Source organism: Papaver somniferum, unplaced genomic scaffold (assembly GCF_003573695.1).
Source record: "Papaver somniferum cultivar HN1 unplaced genomic scaffold, ASM357369v1 unplaced-scaffold_21, whole genome shotgun sequence".
NCBI lineage: Eukaryota > Viridiplantae > Streptophyta > Magnoliopsida > Ranunculales > Papaveraceae > Papaver > Papaver somniferum.
Window position 1 is genome coordinate 12,114,896 of NW_020631041.1, and position 23,113 is coordinate 12,138,008.

General features: G+C 38.8%; 2 protein-coding genes across 2 annotated transcripts; both read right to left on the minus strand.

Annotated features, from left to right (window-relative positions):
• Positions 1 to 2,886: 2,886 nt before the first annotated feature.
• LOC113339606 (ABC transporter G family member 20-like) lies at positions 2,887 to 4,914 on the minus strand. The gene has a single exon (XM_026584847.1). It carries the CDS (start codon positions 4,912 to 4,914, stop codon positions 2,887 to 2,889), a length of 2,028 nt encoding a protein of 675 aa, XP_026440632.1.
• A 1,228-nt stretch (positions 4,915 to 6,142) lies between these two features.
• On the minus strand, positions 6,143 to 7,012 carry LOC113339607 (dehydrodolichyl diphosphate synthase 2-like). Its single transcript, XM_026584848.1, has one exon. It carries the CDS (start codon positions 7,010 to 7,012, stop codon positions 6,143 to 6,145), a length of 870 nt encoding a protein of 289 aa, XP_026440633.1.
• Between the last annotated feature and the right edge of the window lie 16,101 nt (positions 7,013 to 23,113).

Below are 23,113 nucleotides of genomic sequence, written 5' to 3' on the forward strand. Positions count from 1 at the left end.
CCGATTGTAAAATTATCTACCGATTATGAAGGGTAGTTTGGCCATTAAAAAAAACGGGAAATAAGGAATAGCTACATTTTAGGTTTGGGTGATTCTATTTTGTCTTTTGTGTCGTCACTAATTCTTTTGAGGTCGCCCCTAAATATGTCAGACTTTTTTGGTGGAAAAGAAACAAAAATCTAGATATCTCCTAAACTTTTCTCCTGATACATGTGGCTCTCCCATTGGCCCACGGACCCCAGCTTCCCACGAGAGTTCATAACTTCGTGCCTTTCTAAATCTAAGGCTTTATCTGGGGCCACGTCGTATGGAAAGTAAATTGAAAGGGATAGTTCTAAACAGACCGTCAAAATAAACCATCGAAAAACTGCATAGACTCATGGAATGGTGGGACCCAGCACTTGAGGATAACGGGGGTCCCATTTGTGGGAGTAACCGTGATGTGGTGAGGGAAGGTGGATCTCGAAAATATTAAAAGTGAACTAAAATTAATGGACCAATTATGAACGAATAAAATCTAACGGCTGATTATTGTTTTGCGGTGCTACTCAAATTCTAAAACAAAAAGTCTTGACAAACCGAGTTTTTGAACTCCACCAAAACCACGCCCTTACACCAAAATTATAAGCGGAATCTCTTGTATTTCTCCAGCCGACGGGCCCACACTTTATGTGGGTAGGTAGTTTTTGCATTGTTCAAAAACTCGGTTCATGAAGAACCACTGATTCTAAAAAGCCCACCAAATGATGTGATGGGGACTATGTTGTAAAAGGCGCTAGGCAAGGCGAGGCGCCAAGCCTAGCGGCTTTGGCGTCTAAGGCACCCCAGGCGAGCGTCCGAAATTTAGAAAAACTCAGAATCAAGTATAATCGTGCGCCTTTGGCGCCTTTTTTGGCTAGGCGCTAGACCTGCGCCTAGTGCGCCTTTAGCGCTTAAGCACCGAAGGATCTCGCCTCTTACAACATAGGGTGGGGGAAGGTGGACCAATTTGGTCCATCTTTATTGGTTGACCCCTACTCCTTACTATCAAGGTCGATTGGATCTAGGCTGTACATGGGCGGGTATGAGCGGGTATAAGCTAAAACCAACCTCGCAACCACAGACTGCGGGATTTTTTCATAACCAACCCCGCACCCACAAACAGCGGGCGGGTATGGGTTTAAACGGGTTTAAACCCGCTTTATATTCAAGTATTTAGAGTAACTTCTATTTTCCTTGATTAAGTGAGAAAAAAACCAACATCCCCAAAATATTCATACCTAGGAAGTTCACAGATGAAGATTAAGTGCTGAATCTGTTGATTTTTAGATTGTTGTCGATTTCTGGTGAAGATTCGAAGTTGTTGTTGTCGATTTCCGGTGAAGATTTTTGGTAATTGTCGTTCGTAGGTGAAGAAAAAGAACTGAGGAGGAAGAAGAGGAGAGGTCGAACAGAGAGAAGAGTGTAGAAAGTGAATGAGGGTTATCAGATATTCTATCTACTAGTATTAGGGTTTCATAATGGACGGTTAGGATTAGTTTTATCTAATGGTATATAATCTGCGAGTTTTTTGGGCGGGTATGGGCGGGTATTAGCTTAAACCAACCTCGCACCAACAGATAGCGGGTTTTTTCATAACCAACCCCGCACCCACAGTGGACGGGTATGGACTAAAAAAACCCACGAATTTAACGGGTACGGGTGAGTTTGGATATCGTGACCGGGTCTTGTGCAGCCCTAATTGGATCCTACATTATATGGACTACTACGCACAGGACAACAGATTACACCAGCAACTACTGTACTACTAGAGAAGAAACGCCCATTTCTCGTCGGTACTACCTCATGAGAAGGGATCCAGTGATTCTTTATTAAGGAAGAACACCCATTTCTTATCGGCACTACCTTTTCCTTCCAGAATAAGAAGTTATATTTCAGGTAGTAAATCGAAGAAAACCCAGTTTGAACTACTAGTATCTGATCAATGCAAGTCTGGTCATGTCAAGAACCTTAATGAAGCCTTAGTTTACTTTGGTAAGTTGGTTTCATGAACCCTTTGCCATCAACTGATACATTCAGTCATCTATTATCATCAAATTCCCAAATAAGAGGTTATCATGTTGTATGACAGGATGAAACTGATAGGAATAAGACACAGTATCGTTACGTTTACCATTTTAATCAATTGTTGCTGTAAATCAAGTCAAATTGATTATGGGTTTGGTTTGGTTTGTTTGTTTTTTTTTTTGTGAGATTTTGAAGAGAGGTAATGATCCAGATACATAGCATAACTTTTACTTGTTTGACTAAAGGGCTCTGTTTAGAAAGGAAGAGTCTTGCTGCTCATGAACTGTTTGGTAAAATGACTGAGAGTGGCTCATAAACTGTATGGTAAAATGACTGAGAGTGGGATTGTGCCTAATGATTTTGCATGTGGAACTGTTATAAGTGGGCTTGGTAGATGAGGAATTGCAAGCTTTCTGTTGTTTCGTACGGTTTGATCATAGATACCCTACGCACAAGAGGTTTGGTAGATGAGGCTCTGAGTTTATTTTCGCAGATGATAAATGGTTCGAAAATTGTCCCTAATGTTGTTGTTTATGGTTCTTTGATTAATGGACTTTGCAAAGCAACTCGCTTAAATGAGGCCATGAGTTTGTTTGATAACATCTCTGGTCGACGAATTTCTGCAATGCCTCTAGCAAGGTTGTGAAATCACTCACTTGAAAATAATAGATAACATAATAGTTTTTGAGGGAATTCTCGAATCGCGTAGAGAACGATAATACATAGGGAATAATAAATCACTCGCTTGAAAATAATAGATAACATAATAGATCACTCACTTGAATTTAAAGGATTATATTACAAATAACATTCATACAAAACAAGACACGTTGAAGATGGTTACTTCCTCTTGTTCTTGCTGCCAAACACTAAAGAGATGTAAAAGAGAATTCTGTAAAGAACGCCCATAGCCAAAGCGATCCACAAGCAACTCCATTTGCTTAAATCAGTTGCATCTTGCTTTCTTACTATATCCAATCCAGTCATTAAACAGGACATAGTTGGTTCAGCAGTACCTTTGACAAGACACATATCTGGCTTGTCGAATTCGTTCAATAACATAACTTGATACGGGTATTTCAACACTGAAATATAATGGAACCAGATCCAGTATGATGGAAGACTATCTCTATGGATAAAGAAACCACTGAATAAAAGAAATATACCAATTGCAGGCATAATTACAATGTAACCCAACATAACTTGAGAAACTAATCCTGAAACCAAGCTAACTAATGAATTACCTGCCCAAAATGATGCAAATATCGCAAAGAAATAGAATAAGAAACCAGAATATCCGCCATCTAGACCTACTGAAGAGAACGTTAATGATGCTAGTAAAATAGATAATATGAATAATGTCGGTATAACTATGATTGAGTGATATAAAACATAAGATGAGCGGCGATACGCATTATAAGCTGTTTCTCTCATAAATATATACCTGTCTTGGAGGAAAACTGCCAGCACATCCGTGCTACTGAAGAAGATGGTAGTCACTATGAAAACGAAGAACCCTATTCGTTCTTCAACGCCTCCTGCTTTTTTGTCAAGGCGCCAAAACACACTAGCTAACATAGAACCTACAATCACAATACTACCAACTTGAAGCATTAAATGTTTGGGCATTCGCTTTGAGTTGGTTAATGATCGTTTAACTAGTACAATGATTTCAACCCAAAATGGATTCGCAAATTTGGAGGTGGCGGATGTTTGAGTTACGTTGTCAACGTCTCCGTGAATGAGTTTTCCCCTTGCTACAGAAGCATGTATTACTTCTTTTAAGCTTAGACCTAACCCCTTCGAGTAGTCTGAACTGAATGGTCTATTCTCATAAACTTTCCGCCAAGATTTGCTGAACTGAACGATATTTTTTGTCCCGTCGGGTATGCCTTCCAGCTCACGGTATAAATCAAGCATGAATTCGATTGTATCTTCATTCTCTGGGACGGGATGACCAAATTCTGACAAGTAAAGTGAGAGATTAGTTGCGGAGCCATAGTAGACGGTTTCTCCCTGTGAGAGGAAGATCAAATGGTCGATTAGGCTAACAACTCTGGAGCTGGGTTGGTGAACAGACATAATTACTATCCTCCCAGTCTGAGCAATTCGTTGCAGGACTTTCACCACCATGAAAGCACAAGATGAGTCGAGTCCTGATGTTGCCTCGTCGAGAAATAACAGAATTGGATCATGAATTATATCAACTCCAATTGAAACACGTCGACGCTCACCGCCAGAGATGCCTCTGTAACCTTCGTCTCCTATTAATGTCTTTGCCGCGTTACGCAACCCAAGCTCATCGATCACAGCTTGAACTCTTTCCATCTTCTTTGTTTTCGAGAGGGAACGAGGCAATCTGAACTCAGCCGAGAACAAGAGTGTCTCCTCCACTGTTAGCATAGGGAATAACAAATCGTCTTGCATGACATAAGCGGATATCATTTTAAGAACACCAGAGTCTAGAGCTTCGCCATTTATTGTCACCGATCCTTCCAAGCTTTCTTTAGAGATCCTATTCGCAAGTGCATCGATCAAGGTTGACTTCCCCGAACCACTAGGACCGAGTATAGCTAGAATCTCGCCTTCTCTAGCTTCACCAGAGATATCATTCAACAGCACTTTTTTTTTCGACAATGTATTTATTAATTTAGAATCCTTTCTGCCAAGTATACTTGGAAGTGTTATATCCTTACGTCTGTTAAGGCTGTAGGTTAAATTGTTGAACGTGAGAACAAATGGACTAATAGTTGCCTTCATCTTCTTCGGTTCTTCAGGATGATTATCATGAAATGCCGAAGTCCCTCCCAACTCGATCTCAACTTGGGAATTTAGAGCAGTGACCTCAAGGTCCTCAACCTCTCTCATGTTACTATTTTAGATGGCGGTAATACTTCTTTATCTTGAGATTTTCCAGTTTATTAGTAATGAAGAATTCTATCGACGTATTCAAATGCCGACTCTCTCGCATGATCTTTATATATCCGTGGAGACAGCTTGCAACTTGCAACATACGAGGATGCCACTTTCAACTAGTTCATGACCTCACATATGGGCATTAACAAGAGGTTAGATTATTTCCACGCGTAAATCTTTTTTAAGTTGCAGCTGACACATTCCTTATTACGTGCATGCATGTAATTAATGAAAATGACATGGCATGAGGGAGGTTGTTTACTTGTTTTAACTCGGGGGGAAAATGACAGATTAGATACTGACTTTTCTGCTTTGTATGAGAAGCTGATGGAGTCTAGTGAAGTTATGATTTTGCTGGTTTACTGGATAACAAATTTATTCCTCCAAAGGTGATGTTTATGATTTGGGCGGCTCTGCGCAATTCCATTTCTAACCGATGTATGCTGCAACATAGAGGTATTGTTCTAAGGTCGACACTCTGCTTGTTGTGTAATGTTGCAGAGGAATCTATTGAACATCTCCTCATCCACTGCTATTGGTCTAGGCATATATGAGAGTAGTTGTTCATTTCTTTTATGCATGTTAAGTGTGTAATTTTGAATTCTGATATCAACATATCTTACCTAAATAAGTGTTTGCCTGGTCATTTTGTTAGTGTGCAGGTATTATTTGGGGCAAAAATTGAAAAGGTAATATTTTCCTGCAACCGAGGTACGATAAAAAAACCTTGAGGAGCTTATAAGTCCAGCAGAATGGTCAAAGGCATTGCTGGGAAAACACTTTCAGTTACAAAAAAAAAACAAAAAATTATTCCAATTTCCAATTAATTAAATTTTTTTTTTCTGAAGCACCTTTAGTTCAATTGCGTTTCTCGTGCAATAAATTTTTTTACCAAAAACAATTTTTTGGTAAAAAGTTGTTACCCAGTGCTTTTGATAGCAAAAAATAAATAAAATCCCAATCAAGGCTTGTGTTGGCCTGTGCAAAAGAGTTATAATATTATTATTTCTTAGAAAAAATGAGAAAGGGGAAACAACAAGAAGAACTCCAAATAGGGAAAGCAAAGCAAAACAAAACCAGCAAATGAACATCATTCCAACAACAAACAACATAGCAAATCATATTACAAATTGATCAAAAGATCGAATATGAACCATAAAACAAAAACCAAACGAGTTGATTAGTTGCTGGAACTAAGTAACTGCTTACCATATTCATTCATAGACGCTATAGCTTGTTTATAAAGTTCCTCTCCCAAGCCTTCCTCACTATCTCCTCCAAACCGTCTCCGTCTCTCTTGAAACGAGCGTAATGCCTTGATAAATTCTTTCTCCCCGAAATCAGGCCAAAGACAATCCTCAAAATGAAGTTCAGAATATGCTAATTGCCACAATAAGAAGTTACTGATCCTTTTCTCACCGCTAGTTCTGATAATTAGATCAGGGTGAGGGAATTCAATACTTTTTGTTTCAAGTTCTTGATCGAACATTTTTGCATCAATCTCTTCTGGTTCAATGAGGTTATTCTTTACTCTGCGCGAAATACTTGTGCATGCCCTTATAATATCTTCTCTTCCACCATAGTTAAGCCCTATATTCAAATGAAGTCCCGTGTTGTTCTTGGTCATTTCTATTATCTCTGTCATCACATTTTGTAGCGAAATCGGTACCTTTAAAAGATCCCCGATAACAGATACACGTACATTACTCTTCAAGTAAACATCCTTTATCGACAAAAAACACAATTCAATGGCCTTCATGTAGAAGTCCACTTCGTGTTGTGGTCGAATCCAATTCTGAGTAGAAAAAATAAATGCCGTCAGGACCTTAATTCCCCATTTGCAGCATAGTTCAGTAACGAGATTTAGCTTACTAAATGACCCATCTGGACCAAGCAAAGATATCAGTTCTTCTTCATACTTTGCCCACCTCCGGTTCCCGTCCATCATCACTCCTACGTGGTTTGGTAGGCGTTCGCGAATTAGACCTGCAGGCAATTCCTCCTCAGTCCAAACTTTTGCACCATGTTTGCACAATAATAAGTACTCCATCTTCACCTCCAAATAGGAAAAACAATTGATCTATTTTTGGTGATTCAGAAGAAGAAAAAATTCAAACAGGAAAAAGCTAATTCGAAAAATGCACCTACTACCTTTTCTTTGGGGTACGTAACTGTAAAATATATAGTTATATTCTCAACCCTAAAATTCAGAACGGACTTCCCCTTCTAAATTTGTCTCTTCGGACTTGTGAACCAATAGCTAAATTCCCGCGGATTGATTCTCCTAAAAACATTAACAAATGATTTTTTCCCGCCCCACCACCACCACTCCACCGCGTTAGTGCTTGTCGAATTCCAATCATGTCTCCAAGTTAGTTTGTTAACTAATTATTAATATTTTTGATCTCATGACCATTTCTAGCAGCATTAATTATGTGGCTCGTTACCTCCGATTCCAGACTCCAACAAGAGTAAGGCGATGTGATAGAGTAACTTAACGCTTTATCTAAGCATATTAATTTTGAATTGTGATATTTCTATTTTTACAGATTAAAGCATAAGACGAAAAGTAAACTGAAGACTCATAATGAATTTATATATATGGACCAAAAGTGTAGGGGTGAAATATCGCACTGAGCTAAAACATGATCTCGTCCTGACTAAGACAACCATCAACACGAAGAAGAGAAAAATTAGACGAAGAGTAATTATGTGATAAGGAGAACAAAGCACGAAGAACAATCATGCGACAGGCATAGCATGATGTATATCAATAAGAGCACGAAGCAGTAGCGCCAAGGACAGTGACATCTCCCCAAAGCCTGGCGAATAAGACAGAATGAACAGAGATCAGCTAGCAGAGATTTTGCACGTGAATCCGTTTGTCTTCTACCATAGTATTTGCCTATATAAGGATTCAAATAGTAAAGAGAGAGGAGAGGTTGGGAGAGAATTCAGTGAAGTATCAAAGCTAAAACCACTTTTAGAAGAGAGAAAAGAAGTCATTAGAGTTTAATCTTTTACTTGTCATATCCATTGTTATAAATTTGAATCTTCATCATATTTGTAAGAACACCATATCCTTAATAAAAAGCTTGTCCGAAGATCATATATAGTGTCAAGAGGTGTATAATATCATTAATGTTTAAGTTTATCTCCATGGCTTAGACTTTGTGTTCTTATCATTTCATTGGGTGTAGTTGTGGGATTTTCTACAACTACATTTTGGCGCTTGAAACAGGGAGGATTTATCCTCTCCTGCTAGTATTCAGTCTGAAATCATCACCTGTACAAACTGATTATCATCTCACCGTCATCATTTTCTCGCCCGATTGTAAGAAACTCACTGGTTGATTGATTAGAAACATCATTCTTTGAAAGTCCACAACATCCACTCTATAGATCCAGTAGAAGGTGCACAAGAAAGCTCATACTCCTCGTCTCACCCGGAAAATTCTTTCTATTAACGCTGATAAACAGATCTCAGAACTATAGGACGGCAAGAGTTGTATTGTAAAGCAAAATTTTCATGGATACACAACAAGGGAAAGCTGATGTAGAAGAACGTAAAAGAATGATCAAAGACCCTCCTGCCCACAGAAATATGCAGTGGGTCAGAAAAAGCAATAAGAATGAGAGTGGGCGAATTGAAGCTACTAATGAACGAACAAAAGCTAGCATCGCTGTAAGAGAACACGAGAGAAAACTCGTGCAGTGGAGAGAACTAGAAAAAGCGCTAACCGTAGAACTTGTGAACCTTGCAGTCAAGTGTGGGCGGTTGTTAATAGAAATCCATAACCTGAAAAGGAAGGTGCGAGAACATGAGTTGGAGATAGAATATGGAGAAAACTATAAGTGGTACCGTAGAGCTAAGGATATTGCCGAGAGAGAACAGAGAGAAGAGTGATTGGAAGAGCAGATGCGAAGTGATGCACAAAGGCGGATGAACATGAGAAGGACAACGCGAACGAACCATTGTGAGAATTGGAAAAGAACGAATCAACACCGAGTATGGATAAGGAGAAATGATGACAGACATCAGCAATGCAATGCTATAGTATCAACTGCAAAAGATATCAAGGAATTTCACGATAAAGTACTAAGGCGAGAGTCTTCAAATGAAACTTCAATGGGGAAGTAATACATCCAAAGATGGAAAACGAACCCTTGAAAGACTGGCAGAGGCAGCCGATAATGTTCTGCGCAGAAGATGCCCCAGAGGAGGGAGCACCACACGAAGAAAATCTGATCGTGACCCTGATAATGCAACCAGACTGTAGAGATGAAGACAACGCGATACCCCCCATGGCAGTAGACAGGATTCTGGTAGATAGCGGGAGCTCTGTGGATATATTATTCTATCTACATTCAAGGCGATGGGATATAATGACTCGAATCTCTCACCAACAAAATATGACATCTTGGGCTTCAATGGAATCGCAACAAAACTCAAGGGAGAAGTCACAGTAACGATACCAGTGAACTCATTAGAAACAATTGTGACATTCAGCGTCTTGGATGTCGATACCCCTTACAACGCGATTATTGGGAGGCCCTGGATACATGGAGACAGAGGAATCGCGTCCACTTTCCACCAGTGCATTCGCTTCCCCGTTCCTGATGGAATAGGAGAAATCAAGGGAGATATCATGCAGGCGAAGAAGTGTAAAGATCTAAATGTGCGACATCAAGAAGGGCGAAAACAAAGAAAGAAAAATAAGTAGAAGAGGGAGAAATAAATCAGGAAAGAAAAAGAATTCCAAATCTACATGGTAAGAGCAGCTGAAGGCAAGGGAATCCCTAGCGAAATCCATGAAAGAGAAGGAGATCCCATACACACCAGATAAGGGAGCCAACGCCACAAGGAGAATCTACACCAAATTTCACGACAGAAGAGCCCACGAAAGATGTTAATCTAGGGACTAAGGATGAACCAAAGATGATAAAAATAAAAACCACGATGGAAGAAGAGGAAGAAAGGAACCTCATACAACTGCTGAGAAATTACCAAGACGTCTTCGCATGGAACATGGGCGAGATGCCTGGTATAAATCCTTTTCTTTCCTTCCATAGGCTAGCCATCAACCCAGCGGCGAAGCCAGTGAGACAAAGAATACGAAAGATAACAACAGTTTATCACGAGAAAATTGAGATCGAACTACAAAAAATGATCGACTCCGGAATTATTAGACCAACAAAATACGCAGAATATGTAGCAAACATAGTAATAGTTCCTAAAAAGAAAAAGAAAATTCGTATAAGCATCGATTTCACTGATCTAAACAAGGCATGCCCGAAAGATAGCTATCCGCTGCCAGATATTCCGCAGACTGTAGAATCTGTTACCGGATATGAAAGAATATCCTTAATGGACGGCTATTCAGGGTATAATCATATACCTTTAGCGGAAGAAGATCAGGAGAATACGACATTCTTCGCACCAAGAGGTCTGTATTGATACACTTGAATGCCATTTGGTTTGCGAAATGTTGGAGCCACCTATCAGCGAATGGTAGAAGAAGTATTTAATCCATGGTTACCAACCACTTTGGCGGTATACGTTGACGACATGCTAGTAAAGAGCAAAAAGTCAGTTGATCACGCTAAGGATCTGGGAGAAATATTCGAGCAAATGTGAAAAATAAGTATGAAAATAAATCCGGCGAAATGTATCTTCAGAGTCGCGTCAGGAAAGTTATTGGGACACATCATTTCTAAAGAAGGAATTCAAGTCGACCCCATAAAAGTACAAGCCATAAGAGAAATGCCCTCGCCAGCTACCATCAAGGATGTACAAAAACTAAATGGCATGATCGCATCATTGGGAAGATTCGTGTCGCGCTCGTCCGACAAATGCAAGAATTTCTTCAACATCTTGAAGAAAGGAAGTAAGTTCACATGGACACAAGAGTGCGAATCTGCACTGCAAAGCATAAAAGATTACTTGGAAAATTTGTCAATGCTGCAAAAACCCGAGCCAGGCGAAGAATTACTGATATACCTCGCTACAATACTATATACACTCAACGTCGTGTTACTGCGATCTGATCAAGGGGTAGAAAATCCAATTTACTATATCAGCAAAACTTTTAACCCTGCCGAATGAAATTACACGAAGATAGAAAAACAACTCCTCGCGTTAGTTTATGAGACCTAGAAACTCTGTATCTATTTTCATGCGCATAAGGTCAAAGTACTCACCAAGACACCTATCGAGTATTTGCTAAAATCCTCCAAAAGGGTGGGAAGAATCAAAAGATGGAATGCACAGATTGAGCAGTTTGGGTTGAGTTATGAAGTCTTATCCTCACCAAAATCCCAAGTAATAGCGGACTTCATTGCAGAATTTCCCCTAGAAGAAGATGACCTTGTAAGTGAAATGATGGATATTGACGAAGAACGCCTCGACCCGGAATACCTACTCAAGGCAGATAATCCAAGGAGATGGGAAATATTTGTAGACAGGTCGGTAAACAGTCAGGAAAACGGGATATGAATCGTGTTTGTCTCATCAGCTGGCGAGAGAATAGTTTTTTGTTTCAGATTAGAATACGAAACTACGAATAATGAAGCCGAATATGAGGCAGTCATTCATGGGTTGAGACTGGTAGTCGAAATGGGGTTGGAGGACATTAGGCTCACTAGCGACTCACAGCTAGTCATTTGCCAAATGGATGGGTGATACAAGATCAATGATCTCGCGTTACAAAGATATTCACAACTCGCAAAACAGTATACGGATCGCATCCCAAATGTCATATGGAGGCACATATGTCGGACGAATAATCGACATGCAGATTCCCTCGCATTCATCACATCAATGATGGTAAATCCTGAAACAAGATTCATTCGCATCGAAAGCTTGATGCAACCATCAATCGACACCCGAGGATGTGTTGTGGAGATCATAGATATGGAAGACAATACTGGAAGTGTAGAGAAAACTGATTGGAGAGCCCAAATCCACAAATATCTACAAGATGGAGAGACATCGCATGACAGATTAGAAGCACATAAACTCAAGAGAAGAGCTACCAACTATGAGTTACGTGATGGGTGTTATACAGGAGATCTTTTCAGGGGCCTCTCTTAAGATGTCTATCACCTGAAGAGGGCATTGAAATTATGAAAGCTATACACTATGGAGAAGCTGGTAATCACAGCAGGACAAGACCTTTGGCGCTCAAAACTAGAGGACAGGGTTACTACTGGCCGCACATGCACGATAGATGCAAAAGACATCGCGGCTAAGTGTGAAGAGTGCCAAAGATATGGGAAACGTATTCATGCTTCTGGGAGAATCTTGAACTCTGTACTAAGGGTTTGGCCCTTCGCAAAATGGGGCCTAGACATAGTAGGACCCCTCGTACCAGGTAACAAACAACGAAGATTCTTGATCGTAACAACCGATTACTTTACAAAGTGGTTCGAAGCAAGGGCGAAACAGCACATCAGAGACTCTGATGTCTTCTCCTTCATATTCGAGCAAATCATATGTAGATTCGGAATACCGGTGCAATTGGTGTCGGACAATCGGAAGCAATTTGAAGGACAGAACATCGCCATGTTACTCAATGCATTCAAAATCCAGAGTGGGAAGTCCACCCCATTATACCCCAGAGTAATGGTCAAGCTGAGGCAACCAATAAAACCTTGGCGGATATTCTGAATAAAAAACTTGATGGTCACCACAAGGGATGGTGCTAACAACTCCATAACACCCTATGGGCATACAAAACAATGCAACGAGAAGCTACTGGAATGTCTCCCTTCTATCTAACATACGGTGTAGAAGTTGTACTACCAACAGAAGTCATCATACCCACCACTAAGTACGAAGCTTGGGAAAAGAACCTAAATACAGATCTCATATTAGAAAAACTCGATGATGCAGAAGAGAATAGGCAAATCACGCTGCAGAACATGATCAATTATCACATAAGACTATCTCGGGAATATAACAAAAAGGTCAAACCAAGACGTTTCAATGTGGGGGACTTGGTGTTGCGCGAAATCCCACCATACCAGAGGGAGTCAGGAGGAAAACTCCCCAAAACCTGGCAGGGACCTTACATCGTGAAAAGCATCGTCGAAAATGGAGCGTATGAACTAACAGACAAGTACGGATAGCATATGCTCACACATCCATGGAATAACACATATCTCAAGAAGTATTATCCATGAAACAATAATACGAACAATTAAAGAAGGAGAAGAAATGTACCTGACATATGTTTCCCATGAAAATTAAACAAGCTCTTTTGACAAGAAAGCGATCAAGCCAAAAGCGATATCGAAGCTAAAAAGCGAAGCATCGAGAATTTCTCGTAAGACCTCAATAGGGGGCAGCAAGATACTATTAAAACCTCTACCTAGGGAGGCTGGGACAACAGTTATGGCGTGTCAACTTAGTTCGCACAAAACTGTGCGACCGGAGGACTGCACAGTGTGTAAGAGGATACCCTTAAGCCCTAACGAGCGTCATAGGTGGTGATCCTGGGAAAGTTACTTATATTGGGGCGAAATGCCTATCCGCTGGAGGCCATTGAGAACGAATCACTCAGCGAATAAGTTCTCTGGTATGGGGTGTAAAAGCATGCCAGTGGAGATAGAAGATAGCGTGGAACTTGTGATACACCCGGTCCAAAGAAACTCCACCTAAGGTGTGATCTCGTGCCTAATAAGCCACATAGGCTAAAAGCACGAGGTTGCAACAACACTGGTCGTTTAACGTTGTATCAGTGGATGGGAGGAGCCCAACTGAAATGGTTAGGGTTAACCTCCTTGAAGGGGGGATTCAGGGGGAATATAAATGGATGACACGCTCCATTAGGGAGCTGATTGTGTCAAAGACGGCAATTTACTGGGGCTTTGCACTCACGGGAGTACCTAGGCCTGGTACATTGTCGCAGAATAGCCTGAGGAGGTAAGAATACTAACACAGTTAAGGCGAGATCAATGGCCAATGACTCGCAAGAGCACATGGAACTGAGATCTCTTCGCCCAACAGGTGGAAGACCCTACCCAAGGCGACCATAAGTCCTTTAAAGTTCTATGTGGGGAAGGCAGTAAGACCTTACTTAGGAGGCATTTAAGACCTACAAAGTTTATGCGAATAGAAGCTATCTAAGGTGCGTGAATGTACACTGAGGCATAAAAGGATACACCGAGGCAGGAAGGAAATACACCCCTCTCGAGCTAAGTATACTTAATTTACATATTTAAACATTTTAGTAATTAAAGCATACTGGAAAACATGACCATATTACCGCGTTCACCCTAATGCCATGCTTCGCATACACATAAAATTTTTCTTGGCATCATTGAACTTAATTCAAAATGAAAAGCCATGAGAATTATCTTTACACATGCAGTCGTCACATTATAATTTTATTCGAAAGAGTTTAAGCCATTCGTCGCAAGATAATACAATACTAATTCACACGAATAACATTCCCACGAAAAAAATAAGGAACTCCTTTCGGAGATTGAAAGCAAAGGCAAGTAGGGGAATAATGCTTCCCACCTCCAACCTACACCACGCTTAAAACTCAGAAATTCAATTCAATTAACTTTAGAAATTCGAATACATATCCGTTTCCAAGAAAAAATGCAGGAAATAAATACAGTGTAGCGATGTATGAACAAAGGGAAAGATATAAAGCATGCGATCAAAATTTCTCCTCACGAAGCCTCACCACCACCAGCGTATCAAATCCACTAGAGTAATTGGGATCAGTATCCCAAGGTGACTACGCGAGCAACAAAACAAGTCCTCCCAAAAGACCCGACGGTTTAGCCGTTCCGAAGAGTGACCAGAGGTGACTCCAATCTCAAAGCGCGAACCACGACAAAGTAGACCCTCCCAACAGAATCGGTGGATAGATCATTCCGAAGAGTGATCCTTCCAACATGATCGGTGGATAACTTGTTTTAAATGGTGACCCGAGGATCAAATTGGGTACCAGGTAGTCGAGAGGAAATACCATCATGCTAAAAAGACAGAAGCGCATCCATAGAAGGACCCCAGTCATGATGAAAGCTCCTTACAGATCCATAGATTAAACTGCAAAAAAATTCAGATATGCAGAGGAGGAGAAACATTGAAATAAGGAATGAGATCCCAAAGACGACTGGAGGAACACAAAGTATGAAGAACTGAGGCAAAAGACTTACCGAGAAAATACAGCAGCAATAGGAAAAAACACTTCACAACTCGCCATGAAATCCAAGAAAGAAAAAAAAAAGAAACCAAACAAAAGAGAAATAGAATGGGAAAATATCCTCATCTCCACTGGTTATTTATTTGAAGAGCAGTAAAGGCACACCACCGAAAATCGAGGAGGCTGAAAACACGTGTAATAAAGTGCGGAAGATACGGAAATACGTTGAACAGAGACAGGTCTGACACGAAGCATTGACCAAGGGATTCTCGCATTATTCCACTTACAGAAGAATAAAGCGAGCAGAGGCAAAATGTAGGGGAGAAATTTCGCATAGAGCTAAAACATGACCTCACCCTGACTAAGACAACCATCAGAACGAAGAAGAGAGAAATTAGGCGAAGAGTAATAATGAGATAAGGAGAACTAAGCACGAAGAACAACCGTGCGACAGGAATATCACGATCTATATCAAGAAGAGCACGAAGCAGCAGCGCGAAGGACAGCGACATCTCCCCAAAGCCTGGCGAATAAGACAGAATGAACATAGATAAGCTAGCAGAGATTTTCCATATGAATCCGTTTGTCTTCTACCATAGTGTTTGCCTATATAAGGATTCAAATAGTAAAGAGAGATGAGAGGTTGGAAGAGAATTCAGTGAAGTACCAAAGCTAAAACCACTTTTAGAATAGAGAAAAGAAGCACTTGTCATATCCATTGTTATAAACTTGAATCTTCATCATATTTGTAAGAACACCATATCCTTAATAAAAAGCTTGTGTGAAGATCATATCTAGTGTCAAGAGGTGTATAATATCATTATTGTTTAAGTTTATCTCCATGGCTTAGCCTTTGTGTTCTTATCATTTCATTGGGTGTAGTTGTGGGATTTTCCGCAACTACAAAAAGAAGTAAAAAAAATCCGTGTTTTCCTGTTTAGGCGGATAAATATTAAAATTATATAGTAAAACCTCCGCATATAAATTTTCTATATAGGAATAACATTCTTACAAGAATATAAAATTCATGACCCTAGTAAAAATATTCTATATTGAAATAACCTTTTCTACAAGAATGAATATCTCTGATCCTAACTTAGGAGAAATATAGTGTAACCCATTGTCACACTTATGCACAATGGAATACAAGTTCAGGAAAGAATGCGTCGTACAGTGTGACGACCGATTAGGCGGAGAAAGTTGGTCCCCAACATAAAGTCTATTTGTGTATCTCAAGACTCCACGATAAGAGTATAAAGGCGCCGAGGATGGTAAAAAGTGGCAACTTGAGATCTCCCCTTTGTAGTTGTCAATCAAGTCTTGAGCCCAAGTTGGCTCACCGATGAAGATGGCCTTACAAAATTTATCCTTGAAGGTGGTCCTCCATGATGGATGTGGCATCCATGAAAGAGCATCAACAACTTTATTTTCCGACTCTTTTTTTGTATTCGATGTAATCAAACACTAGTACAAATCTTCACATAGGCCACGTTTTTTTGTTTACAGCCAAGCCACGTTTCAGGTTATTTGTGTGACTACATGTCATCAATATAACTATAGCCACGTTTTGTGTTACCATGTAGCCATAGTGCACCATTTGGTCATGGGTTTAATCCTAAACCCATCAACTGTATCCATAGGGTATCGTTTGGTCATAGTTTTCAGTCTAATCCTATCATATGTAGCCATAGATGCGTATATGGCCACATTAAATAATTATGTATGTGTCGAAATTGTAGGATGGCAATAGACACACCTATTAATCCGTGGCGGAAAAAGGATTTATTTAGTCACATTGGTTTGTTTATGTGTCCATAATATATGGTTTATTAGACACACATGTACTGAATAATTGATACATTTAATCAAACATGACAAAACATTGACATATGGTTACACCATTTCTTTATTTTTTGGGAGGATTATGATATGGCTATATGAAAAACAAATTGTGACCATAGCGTCGGATCCATTAGACACATGAGATTGAATTTTAACTTTTAAAATACTAGCCATGGTTGTAGTCATTAGTAGATGGCAGGTGGTATAACCGGTTACAAGCTACTTTGAAAATCAAGGTATAACCGATCACAAGCTACATTGGATGCAAGTTGTAAAAAGTTTTTGTTTAAGGTTTCGATCTCGGAGCAACTTTTTTTATCAAAGTCACCAAAAAAGGGTTTGTTCAAGGTTTTGAAAAATGTCTCGATGGAATCTTACCTACGAATGGTTGGATTCATCGTTTTTACTAAGTTTCCGACTTATAACAGTCAACTCCCGGCCAGGTTTGATTTAACTCCTAAGTTTCATATTTATCGATTTCGATGATGTATCCTGCTAATTTTGAATTCAGTTGCCTCCCGGATCTTCTTGGTTCATAGTTCGTATGTCGTTATACCACATTTGAAGTTTAAATCGACATTGAGCTTCATATTTATCGATTTTGATGATGTATCCTGCTAAGTTTGAAGTCTGAACCCTCCTGGAGCTTCTTGGTTCATAGTTTGTATGTCGTTATACCACATTTGAAGTTCTAATCGACACTAAGCTTCACATTTGTCGATTTCGATGATGTATCCTGCTAAGTTTGTAGTCAGATCCCTCACGGGGCTTCTTGGTTCATAGTTTAAATGTCGTCGTACCACATTTGAAGTTCGAATAGACACCGAGCTTCATATTTATCGATTTCGATATGTATCATGCTAAGTTTGAAGTCAGAACCCTCTCAGAGCTTCTTGGTTCATAGTTTGTGCGTCGTTATACCACATTTGAAGTTCGAATCGACATCGAGCTTCATATTTATCGATTTCAATGATGTATCATACTAAGTTTGAAGTTAGAACTCTCCCACAGCTTCGTAGGTATTGCTTGTATGTCGTTATACCACATTTGTAGTCCGAATTAACGTTGAGCTTCATATATATCAATTTCGATGATGTATCCATCTAAGTTTAAAGTCAGAACCATCCTGAATTTCGTGGTCCATCTCTAGTAATCTTATAACCTGAGTTTACCAGTGTGAACTTAAAGCTACTTCATGACCTGTATGACTTGTCAAAATTACTTCATGACCTATGCGACTAGTCGAAATTCAAACCGGAAGCACAAAGAGAAAGCAGAAAAACACAAAAAGAAAGCACAAAGAAGCACACCAATTATCGAATTCATTTTTCATTTTCCAGATTCATTCTTATATATTTTTTGGATTTTTTTATATCTGAATGTCGATAACAATGTCCTAAATTTATTAATTTTTGAATTTTGAATTTTTTTCATGTCGAAGGTTGATAATTAAACCGAAAACATGAGTTCTTATTAACACAAAGAGAAAGCACAAAGAAACACACTTGCCTTGATCCGTATGACAGTCTTAAATCAAATCTTTACCGTCTATAGATTTTTCATAATCCGTATGAATGCATTTCATCAAATCTTTACCGTCCAATTCCTTTATACAAAACGATCAATATTTTTTTCTCTCGGTTCCCTCAGTTTTTCTAATCTGTTTCTCCCATCTCTTCCTCCCTTACTCTTTCTCTCGTCTTCCGCCTCTTAACAGAAGAAAACCCTAACCCACAAATCTCTAACTACCGCCAAATCTCTTTTTCGCTCTCAATTTCTATGTAAAAAACGTATGGAAGTTGTAGATTTCAAACCCTAAATTCCAAAACAAAAGTAAAAAATGTTGAGCTGAAAAAAACAAACCCTAGATTTCAAAATCAAAATCTTCGAAGAAAAAATAAATCTTTGAGGGATGGGTTTTACGCGGATTTCAAATTACATCAGATCAGTAATGTTGGGTGGTGGATGAATTTGGATTTGAGTGCAAACACCAGCAACATCTGGTCTTTATAAACCAGAAATCCACCCATATAATAAGTTTGTGCCTCAAACCCGTTCTTCTATTTTGTTCTTTTTCGCCGGATTCAATTCAACTCAGCGCTTTGAATAATTCTCAGATGATTTCTCAAGCTCCTCCCAGCAGCAACACTATCAGTGAACCCCAACTCTGTCCATCACCAGGCCTTCGAATTCTTCTCAACAAAACCTTGTAAATATAGAAAACACAGACCCACTTCGTTGATGAAAGGGAAAGAAGAGATGTTACAATTGGTTTAACAATTTCAACTTCAACTAGTTCGATAAGGGTTCAATGCTTTTCTGGACAGTTATGAGCAGTTTTTTTCTGGAATCTCACAGAACAAGGTTGCAAAAGTCGCATGGAAAAGACTCAGAAAATTAGCAGGATGATCTCATTTTGCAGATGATGTATATATTCGAGAACTTTTACGTGCCAAATCCAGCTCAGTCTGGAAATTTTTGTGTTAACTAACTGCGGTTCTTAGCCGAGCAGGTGATTTTGTTCCAGTGTGTTCGTTTTTGAATCTGTAATTACATGAAACCCAGTTTCATACTTGATTGGGGGAGGAATATTAGTCAATAATAGCTCTTGATTCAAGGAGTTTCAAAATCTGTATGGTATGTTGGTGTATTTAGTTTTACTGAGTCTGTTATTTTTCTATTTGGTGAGCTAAATTTTAGAACATCTAGAGGTTATTAAGATATAAGGTTCTCGGTGCTTGCTTTCAGTAAAATCCAAGTTTGAAACTCAGAACTTGTCTCTTGTTTGGAAGAATTTTTTGATCCCCAGTTTCACATTTCTCTTATCTCTTACTTTAAATTATATTATTTTTCTTTTTTGAATGATGGGTTGATTGTTCTGGGGATTTGTTTTCCAGACTCCAATGATGCATCTGTATTGTTCATCAAGAGTATTTGATGTGTATTTAAATATAGATCTTGCTTTTGAAGAATATACTGAACGCATGTTGAGAAACCAGACTGGCCTGAGACATTTCCATCCATTTTGCGTTCTTAGTACGTTGTCTTACATTTACTGTGGCCACGCATCTTTTCAAGATGCTGCTGAAGTACAGACCCAAAGACAAGGATGTTAAGAAGGGGAAAGTCTACTGATCTCTTGTGATTTTTTATTGCCCACTTGCATAAATTATATCTTTGCAGTTTTTTCTACTGGTTATACTGACAACATCTTTTTAGCGGGTATGAATATACATATTTAGCTATAATGCAATTTTCTTATTTTGTTTTACGTGACTTTGGAAGTTCTGATGTTGAGAAGCTGGAAAAGCTTGTGCTGCACAGTCCAGTTATTTTGACTCTTTTCGAAGTTGGAGATGTCAAGGATGAGATGATTCCAAAAAACGTTCAACAGTTCTGGGTGAGCCAGTAGTTTATTAGTATTTCTATTTTAAAAGAGTAAGGGTATGCCACACATGAAGATGAAATCTTAGAACTCATCTTGTGCATCTTTTGCTGGCAGATTTCATGCAGTACTCGTGATAAGCAACTCTACATGCTGTCACTCTTGAAGTTGGAACTATTGATATGGGTTTCTGAAGCTCTTTCTAGAACAGGTAGGTGTAAATCTACTCCAAAAGCAATTTTTCTTGTTTTGTTGATACGCTTTCTTCACTTCTTCGGTTATAATTGACTCAATCACGTATTATCACAGTTTGGAATCAAAACAGTTGTTTTAAATGCTGAACTGCCACAAAATTCGCGTCTACACAGTGTCTTTTTATGCTTGAAAGAGGGATTACATCCCTATTTATTGAACTACCTATTGACCGACAAAAGGTTATAAAACTAAATGTATCTGCAAAAGTAATTCGAAGGTTCTTTCTTTAGCTGTTTAAGGTTCAGCTTAGGTTAGGCATAAATTGGATAGGTATATGACACAAGTTATAAATCAGATTGGGGACCCAGAAACCAATGAACTTGATCACATGAGCGTCAATATAAGGAAAAATCCTCCAAGAGTAGGGAATTTTTGAAGTTCAGGCTTGGTGTTGTAGGTTAAAAAGGTAAAGATATTCGTTGTGGCTTTCTATAGTTGTCTAAAACATACATTACGCTTTGTGTGCACATCTCACTCTGAGAAAAAGGCCTCTGTATATAACGCATCCTATAGATAGTTGGTCTCTCTATAAATTTATACTTGATCTTTTTTCTATCTCATTTCAATGTAGGGATTTTTTTGTGTCATAGAGGGGGGAAGTCCCTGTGTTGCCAGATACCGTCCCTCGCAAAAATAGGTTTTGGTCTTGCTTTTTCTCCACTACTAGGCGAAAGCATTTTTCCATATTTATGCATTTCTGATGGTTAAAAATTTCAAGCTTACAGAAGAGGTCAGTTCATGTTGTGTTCACTCCAACTGTTTATGTTGCTCTTTTGAATTCCTTTGACAACTTTGGTAGTATGCATGCAATCTCTCTTATTTATATCAAATCTATCTATTTATCTGAAGTTCTCTTTCGGCTATGAAGGGTTATATATAATCATATCGATGTCATGCTTTAACAGGAAAATCAAGTTATGACACTAAAGAAAAAAGGATTATTGTAGAATATATGTCATCCACTCAAACATTAGAAATCGGGAAAAGGGTAACTTCTTTATACTTTTTGGTATGTGAAACACCCAAGAATATACGCTTAGTAGAACTACGATGGGGTTAAATTTGATCATGGTGTTGGATATTTATGTTTTTAAACATAAAACTGTAAAGGGAGGTAAACTTAGAACATATATATTCTGACTTGTATATTCTGGTTTTGTCATTAGATTCACTTCCAGAACTTATTGCAACACCTCTAGGTTAATTTATTGAATCTCATCGTCAAAGCAGACCAAGCTATATCCTAGAGGTTTACTGAATCTATTTTTCATAGGTGAGGTATGTATATATTCGACTGTCTACCCATATACATGTAATTATGTTCAATCAGTTTGTCAAGATGGATACTTCATTTATGGTAGAGTTTGTCATTTCCATGTGGGGATGGTGTTTTTTTATCAGATGCGCATCTCGGAGCTATTAAGTAGTATGTGATGACGACATAACAAGGTAATGCACCAAACAGGATGAAGAACTTTTGTTCTTAGTTTTGCTTAACAGCGGAGAATGACATTCGAATCTATCAGTTTCAGTAGTTTATCATCATACTCTATCTGTAGTCTCAAACTCTCAATATTTTTTCCCTGCACTTCTTCAGGCCCAGCTATCCCAACCTTTCGTCTGTAAGGAACCATGTTCCTGGGGTATCAGTGTTAGCTTTGACTGGTACAAGTGCTGGCTTGATAGCTACAACTGTTCCAAAGTAATGAGTTATAATTTGAGTTTCATGATGATGTCAAGAGAGTGGACTAAAGCTTAAGAACACTAAGAAGATAAGTATGATGACATACCCAAAGACCAAGAGATTAAGAAGATTGCTAAAGCTTCGGATCTGCATTATGGGGAACTGAAGAATATGAGAAATAGTAAGAAAATGAAGAGTACAACAGTCTAGTTACAGATAAATATATAGTCGTGGTACTATGGATTTACTATGTGAATTATTAATTATTGAATCTCCATCTGAAATGGTGATTTTTCCGAGTTCTGCTTACTACTAAACTTATCAAAGATATGTGATGTTTCCCTCATGTGATTAATAAAAGATATTTTATATCAATTTTGATATATTAATAATTCTGACTACATATTCTCTCAGATAAGGGTAGGTAAAAGTTAACCATTAGCTACATTAAAAGAGGGGCCAATAGGTCCCTGAAGATAAATTGAGCAATAAAATTGCAATTTTCTCGAGTGACTAAAAGCTAATATTTGCCACGTTGAATACGTTTTGTGTCATTTTATAAAGGTTATCGCCATGGTTTGTGATATCCTATGTGTCCAAAAGATGAACAATAGCTACATTGAAAACACTTGATGTGTCCAAAAGGTGAACAATAGTTACATTCAAAACACTTGATGTGTCTTTCGAAAAAATTTAGCCACGATGCTACAAATATTTAGTGGCCATAACTTATTTATTGGCCATGTAAAATGTTTATCATGTGTCCAAAAATATGGATGGCCATGGTACCATAGATTAAACGTGACTACAAATCATGTATTA